The sequence below is a fragment of the Monopterus albus genome, unplaced genomic scaffold (genome assembly GCF_001952655.1).
Source record: "Monopterus albus unplaced genomic scaffold, M_albus_1.0 scaffold699.1, whole genome shotgun sequence".
In the NCBI taxonomy this organism is placed as follows: Eukaryota; Metazoa; Chordata; class Actinopteri; order Synbranchiformes; family Synbranchidae; genus Monopterus; species Monopterus albus.
This window is the reverse complement of record NW_018128579.1, coordinates 11,287-19,141: the sequence shown is the minus strand read 5'-3', so window position 1 is coordinate 19,141 and position 7,855 is coordinate 11,287. Positions and strand designations below refer to the sequence as shown.

Here is a 7,855-nt window from a genome sequence, read left to right as displayed (position 1 = left end):
CACTTTGTGCCCCCTCTCTCCCGTAGTGTGTCCTCTCTCTCTCTCCCTGTACCTTTCTGCAGGTTGCCCTGGCCTTGGAGCTCTACGTCTCTGATGAGCAGTCATCGGCCACATCAACCTAACCAGTGTTTGACTGTTTGTTGTTCCTTTTCTTCTTTTGTCTCTCCTCTATCCACTCACCCCAACCGGTCGAGGCAGAAGGCCACCCACCAAGAGCTGGAGTCTGTCGGAGGTTTCTTCCGTTAAAAGGAGTTTTTCCTCCTGAAGTCTTTCCAGTTCTTGTACCATACTAATTCTGAGAGACGAGGCAGTCCAAGTATTTTCAATACAGGGCTGATTTATTCAATGAACACCGGTAAAAATTAACGTTACACGCTCCGGTATCTTGCACCCCAAACATGCATGCAGGCAGCTGGAAGATGAAAGACCCTGAACCCAACAAGCCTGTACATTATATCTGTTTTGGGCTAACCCCATTCTACACAGGGACGTCAAACCGTGATGTCTCTGGTGCCAGCCGTGCAGCTGGCCATTGCAATAGTCAAAACATGAAGAAAATTAATGTGTGTGTGTGTGTGTGTTGATTAAGTGGTGTGTATCTAAAAACATTCTGACAGGACATTCAGTGACATGTCCTGACATTAGGCATAAGAAGATATTATGATTAAGATTAAACACGTCATACAGTAATCAACCCTCTATCTAGTTATCCTTGACCATAAACAACCTGGAGTAACTCATGAAAATGAGTAAGCATTTAACAGCCTGAGCTAGACATCCTGTCTACACTAAAAACATTTCTAATACAACAAGTACCTAACCAATATCTATCTGACTAAAATACCTAACACTCCCCACTGTCGCCAAGTGCTTGCTCAAGGGAGATTTGTTGGGTTTTCCCTATGTAATAATATTGATAACAGTAAGGTCTAGACCTTACTTTGTAAAGTGTCCTGAGATGACTTTTGTTGTGATTTGGTGCTATACAAATAAAATTTGATTTGATTTGATTTGTTGTACTTGGTGCGTGTGTGGTAGCTGAAGGACCCACGAAACACCAGGACTGCATTTGGAGGCATGCTCCATTTAATCTGACAACATGAGATGAACAATGTGCTGCTGGACCTCAAACCCAATCTCTTCCCAGTGGAACATATCAAAAGGGCATATTCAGATAACATACCTGACAACATGGAATGAATAATCAGCACCTAGCATGTGTATATAAAACAATACATCATGTTAGCATACATCATCATTAGAACAAGCTGAGTAATTAGCACTGTCAGATGTTACAACAGTGTTAGAACAATACACGAGTGTATCCACAGTCATTGTTTATACAGAGGATGTAAAAAAAAAAAAGATGTGGGCACAAGCAATAAAAGGATTACAATGGATTATAAAATGACCTCTTCCCAGTGGAACATTCAAATTTATATGACAAACGGTGGGACAAATGAAGAAGAAGCAAGGCGGAGCTGGAGGTTGCATCCCAATACACAACATATAGGAGACACTCGGGCTCTTGATGTCAGGTATGGATAAACTATTAATCGATAATGAAAACAAGCACATCCCTAAGAGTATTGGCCAAGTAACTAACGCGTAAATCTCAAATTCATATGTATATGAAGTTTAACAGAGGTCTTTTGACTGTCGGTTAGACAAATAACGTTAAATCATTTTAACGCATCGCTTTGTCAACGTCAACTACTTCTCTCTGACCCCTGAAAATATTGTAATGGTTATAATGTTTAGCATCCAGTTATATGGTTCCACATGTTATTGCCTGAAAGAATGTGAGAGGGGGCGCTGTGGAGTGTGTGGGGATGAGAGAGCGAAGTACCATTGTTGTTGAGTGATGCATGTTGGGAGTAAAGCGACTGTTGGCGTGTGCTGTGGCTGAAACAACAGCACGTAAGTTGTTGAGTGATTAAATAAAGGACAGTAATAACGACGAAGACATCTGGCTGCTTGTGTAGGAGCGGAGAGAATTCCAATATTTTATAACATAGGGACTGATTACACTAACATTGCATACAGTTACATGTGATATACATCGGTACTCCGGAAACACTGGTATACTTGCCTCTTAAAGGGACTATCGTGTACTGGTTGTAGTTTTTGTGGTGGTTTTTATTGCTTTTATTGTTGTTTTGTCGTTCAGAATTTGGACCTTGAGTCTGCAATAAAGTTTATATCTATCTGTCATATGAATACTCTCCTTCTCTTTGGCAAATGTAACTGTATTATTGTCTGACTGTTCTTTGTCAATAAAAAAAAAAAAAAGACTTCCATGGATGTGACGTCACGGAACGCGTCGCTCACTAGATACGTAATCGGTGCGACACGTGCGGCGCCCTTTCTTCACCTGTTTTAAGCAGCGCCGAAGGTTTGGGGTTCTTAACAGATTCTCGGTGAGTTTTACCCGAATAGAACTCTCAGAGGAAGATGGCTTCTGTTGGGACGCAGGGCAGGAAGAGGATCCTGAAGGAGGAGGACATGACCAAGGTGGAGTTTGAGACCAGCGAGGAGGTAGACGTCACCCCCACCTTCGACACCATGGGCCTCCGAGAGGACCTGCTCCGCGGCATCTATGCCTACGGTAGGACGTGGATCCGTAGGGCCTCATCGGGAAGAGTTAGCCGAGTATGCTAAAGATAACTGTTAATCACCGAGGTGTTTAAAAATGATTAATTATATACATCTCACTAAACTGGATTACGTACACAGTGTTATAGTGATTTTGGATACGCAAGGCTGATTTTGGTTTTTGTCGGTTTTAATCTCACCGGGGCTTCCGTTAGCATGGACGTTAACACTTCCTCCAGCTAACGCTAAGTTACTGCGCAGTGTACCACTGGTCTGCAGATCGTATACTTAGCTTCCAGTCGATAATAGTCTAAGGGGTTGTTATTATTTCTGGGTAACGTTACACTTTCTAAAGTCTGGTGTCGGTGTCGGTGTTATGAGTCCGACTGTCGCAGCTGCTACTAGCGAGCTGCCTCCGAAAGTAAAAACGGAAAGTCGGTGCCGAGGTGTTTACAGGAGGAGGGCCGAGTTCAGCTGAATACGTCTCTGTCTCGTCTGGTTTGGGAGACGCGAAAAACATTAAATCTTCAGGAATATACACGTGGGCTGGCTTATCAGTGGCCACTACGGTGAAACGTCTGTCTTTAGCATTTAACCGGCTAACTTAAACTTGGTTTTAATATTCGTCAAATGTGATAGTGTTGTTTTCAGAGCTTCAGCTGCAAGTGTGTGGGGATAGACTGCTTTTGTCAGACAGGGGAACACTGGCATTTAATTACAGTAGACACTGTTGAATAGACAGATCATATAGTGTTAACTAGGGCCTAGTTAACTATTAGTGCCTTGATTGTAATTTGGGTTAATTGTTTCCTGGAACTCTGTAAGAAAGTGTGAATGTCTGTCACAGGTTCTCCAGTTCCAGGTTGATCTCGTCAGATATATTTGTACAAGTGTGATCAGCAGCCAAGAACTTAGACGCATTAACTTTATTATTCCTGAAGATTAAGGAAACCAGATGAGCTCAATAAAACTAATAAAAATATAACTGTGAAATAGGCACATAATGTTTAATAAACCTGTGAGCCCAATCGCATCGTGGCATGTTTTGAAGTATCTGCAATCATCGGATAGCTTGCTAAGAGAGCTGATATGGGAGTGTGTTGTGATGAGGCTGATAATTTATAGGCCTAGTTTTGAACCTGAATGAGGGTCCAGTTGCTATAAGCAGATGTTTAATGTGCCTGTGTGTGTTGTGTGCTTCAGGGTTTGAGAAGCCTTCGGCCATCCAGCAGAGAGCCATAAAACAAATCATCAAAGGCAGAGACGTCATCGCTCAGTAAGGCCTCAAACTGACCTCAGCACTGTGGCACTCCTCTACACATCCACCGTGTGCTTTAACTGCTGCTCTCTACTCTGTCCAGGTCTCAGTCTGGGACAGGAAAAACAGCCACCTTTTGTGTGTCAGTACTTCAGTGTCTCGACATCCAGGTCAGTACTTATATCTATCCAGTGGCCCGGTGGGCTCTGGCCCGTTTTAAGCCAATATTTAGTGTATTTACAACCCGGTGAGTAAAAATCCCCATTCTGTATCTAATGCTGAGCAAGTTCTGGTGGACTTTGTCTGACAGCAGGCCCCTACCCTCTCCCTGTCCCAAATGGACTTGCCAGATGTGACTTAACATCTGCAGTAATAGCCAGGCTGATTGAGAGGGAGTAATAGATTTTGCAGTTCTTTATAAACTTTACCCAGCAGTTAAAGCTGGGACTTTGTTATTTAGCCTATGCTCACCAATGTAATAAACACCAGTATCATGTAATAGCTAAACAACTAATTAACCATTTCAAGCATCAGTTCGAATATAAGCTTTATACCATTGTTGTGATCTTGCCTGTCTCCCACAGCTAAGTAGCTCTCTAGACAGTACAGTTGGAAGTGAGCTGTGTTTTTTCTCAAAGCACAGTGTAACCGTTCACATTAGTTTTTTTTATTTATTTTTGTTTCAAAAAAGCCAAATCATTTTGACCATGATTGATTTATAAAATCAATAAAAGGGTAAAACATCCAAGGGGACTGTACACTGATTTTTATGGCTGTGACATTCAATCCCATATTTAACATCATTCTGCCATAGCAGAGAATAAAGTCACTAGCATTTGACTGTGTGGGCAGTTAGTCGACCTATGACTGTGAACCTGCCAACAGTGTTTACACACAGCCCGTTCACTGTGCGCATCACAGGTGCACTTCAAGTAACTAGCGCTTTACCTCTGTGAGAAATAAAGTTCAGAAAAAATGCTGAAACAACATAAGTTGTGAACATAAAAGGACACATGAACGCTTGTCTGAACATGTATATGTCACATGTCTGAGTCACTGTAACATATCAGGACATAAATCGTTTTGCTTGTAAGGACCAGGGATATTGATCAGTCAGTTGACAGTGAGATGGACCAATGAGATCACATTTAAGATGACTATCATCATCCAGGATAAATGCTAACCCTTCATGTGTGGAGGTGATGACATCATACTATGATGTGTTTCCTCTCGGCAGGTGAGGGAGACCCAGGCGCTGATCCTCGCTCCAACCAGAGAGCTGGCTGGACAGATTCAGAAGGTAGCCCTGCCCACACGGTCCACAGCCCCTCACCTGGGAGCAGGTGCAATGTGCAGACATGTCCTGGTCTCTGATTGGCTCTCTCTCCTGTGTGCCCAGGTGCTGTTGGCTCTGGGAGACTACATGAACGTCCAGTGTCACACCTGCATCGGAGGGACCAATGTGGGAGAAGACATCAGGAAGCTGGACTATGGTCAGCACGTGGTGGCTGGGACACCTGGAAGAGTGTTTGGTGAGTCAGCTGATTGCTGAGCCAGCTGCAGTCCAGCTCTTTGCTCCAGAAATGTGTCTCCTGTGGGAAACCAGGGAGCAAGGGTGTGCTTGACTGTCCCTGTGGTGTTTCATTGTGAGTGCAGACGAAGTGTGTAGTGGGTGCAGAGTCATGCTTTTAAGTTGTAGTTTGCTTTAACTGGGGCATTTGGCTCCAAGATCACTTTGTTCCCATTGAGAACTGCTGCAGTGTTGATCCTGCTGTGGTAACGTTTTCCATCCAGAGAAGCCTCATCTATGATTTTAATGTGTGATCCAGGGAGACGAGAGCTGCATAAATGCAGCAGGGTTTTCACTGACGATGGACTCTGTGCATCATCAGTGGAGCTGCAAGAGTATCAGAGTGGCTCACGCCGTCGGCTCCACCTTCCCTCTTAATAATACCGTCACGTTTTGATGAGCTTCTGTGGAGGCAGCGTGTGTTGCAGATGGAGCAGCTGCATCCTGCACAGGATCTGTCATAAACCTACTCAGTTTGTGTCCATACCGTGTCTTTTTGTGAGCTCAGTGTCCGCAATGTCTCTTCCGCACAGCACCTGCACACCTCTGTGTGTCAGCACCGCCTCCTGGCAGCTGCTGCGCAGTCGGGACTCCTCTGGAGGCTCCAGCTGGTGGTGCAGACAGGAGGGGTTCCTATGTCAGGAGTGTTGATAAAAAAAAACTTTGACAGCAACCCTGTGTCATGATTACTGTGATAAAACAGACATGAAGACCAACTGATGAACTAGTTGGGTTCACTATGACCTGGCTCTGTTCTGAATGCTGGAAGGTGGACCTCTGACTGAAGCAGCCAACAGGGAGCTGAGCTTTGTTTGTTGTTCTGTAGATATGATTCGTCGCAGGAGTCTGAGGACGAGGGCCATCAAGATGCTGGTTCTGGACGAGGCTGATGAGATGCTCAATAAAGGTGATACTGTTTTCAAAACTTAATAAAAACTAAATGAGGTTTAGTGCAGAGAGAGCCTGTGGACCAAGTGGTCAGTTTTAGGTAAAATGCTTATGAGCCTTTGTAAACATGCGCTGGTGTGTATCTGAAACAGACTGAGCCTCGGTGACACTTTGTTCTGTTCAGGGTTTAAGGAGCAGATCTACGACGTGTACCGTTACTTGCCCCCAGCAACACAGGTGGTCCTGATCAGTGCCACACTGCCACACGAGATCCTGGAGATGACCAACAAGTTCATGACTGACCCCATCCGCATCTTGGTCAAACGGTTGGTTCAGAGACGCATTATTTCCTGAATCAATCATGAAGATATTGAGAAATAATGAGATTAGAAAAAAGTGTTGATTCGAGAAACATGCAAATCCCAGCAAACAAGACAGCCAGTGAATTGTTCAGAAAATATTCAGGCCACAAGCTGTTTTTATAACAGGTCTCTCAACATTCAGAACATCTCATAATATTGAGAAATCATTCAAAAAGAGAAGCACTGACAAGCAGCATCTTCAGTCCTAACGGTAATAATGACCTGATTTCTCTCTCTCCCTGTGTGTGTGTGTGTGAATGTCTCTCGGCCTCAGCGATGAATTGACTCTGGAGGGGATAAAGCAGTTCTTTGTGGCTGTGGAGAGAGAAGAGTGGAAGTTCGACACTCTTTGTGACCTATACGACACCCTGACCATCACACAGGCCGTCATCTTCTGCAACACCAAGAGGAAGGTCGGAAACAGTTTGTGCATGCACACACACACTGTACTGATGGTGATCATCAGCTGCAGCTTCAGTGAAAAATACTTATTTTGTCAGATCCCAACAGTCAGTGGACTGACTTCTCTGAGTGATCAGCTGATTCCTGAGTCTCTGTGCTGTGTTTCAGGTGGATTGGCTGACAGAGAAGATGAGAGAGGCCAACTTCACGGTGTCATCGATGCACGGAGACATGCCTCAGAAAGAGAGGGAGTCCATCATGAAGGAGTTCAGATCAGGAGCCAGGTAACACACACCAGGACCAAGAGTGTGTTGTCCGCAGATTGTATTTACAGTCATATCTTTTATTGAGGTGTTCCAACACAGCATACCTCAGTGTGTTGACACGCAGCTATACAGGTGTCTGTCACGGGTTTAATGGTCGATCAAGCAATGTGTTTGTGTTTGATGCGTTTCAGTCGCGTCCTGATTTCGACCGATGTTTGGGCTCGAGGTTTGGATGTTCCTCAAGTGTCTCTCATCATCAACTATGACCTGCCCAACAACAGAGAGCTCTACATCCACAGGTACGCAGCCCAGATAACGTATTGTATCGCTCCACAGAATGTAGTCCCTCTACAGTGAGACTTAAAGTTTTTTGGGTATCTGAATTTATTTTCATGCAATAAACAGGAAACAAAGGGCAGATGGAAAATAAATTCCTCGTTGGTTCAGATCAAGCCATAAAAAGCTGGTCTGTTGTTTTTATTGAGGCTTCTTCATTCAAGTGTTCTTCTTTGTA

The 7,855-nt window shown here is 44.1% G+C and overlaps 1 protein-coding gene across 1 annotated transcript in view; it reads left to right on the top strand.

Moving 5' to 3' along the window:
* The first annotated feature begins 2,318 nt into the window (after nt 1-2,318).
* Nucleotides 2,319-7,855, top strand: part of eif4a3 (eukaryotic translation initiation factor 4A3) — a 6,347-nt gene continuing 810 nt past the window's right edge. Inside the window, exons 1-10 of the mRNA XM_020588969.1 lie at nt 2,319-2,608; nt 3,799-3,871; nt 3,957-4,023; nt 5,091-5,153; nt 5,253-5,385; nt 6,250-6,330; nt 6,496-6,637; nt 6,948-7,086; nt 7,244-7,359; nt 7,533-7,640. Coding sequence (XP_020444625.1) covers nt 2,455-2,608; nt 3,799-3,871; nt 3,957-4,023; nt 5,091-5,153; nt 5,253-5,385; nt 6,250-6,330; nt 6,496-6,637; nt 6,948-7,086; nt 7,244-7,359; nt 7,533-7,640 — 1,076 coding nt within the window. The 5' untranslated portion in view covers nt 2,319-2,454. The remainder of the gene's footprint in view (nt 2,609-3,798; nt 3,872-3,956; nt 4,024-5,090; nt 5,154-5,252; nt 5,386-6,249; nt 6,331-6,495; nt 6,638-6,947; nt 7,087-7,243; nt 7,360-7,532; nt 7,641-7,855) is intronic.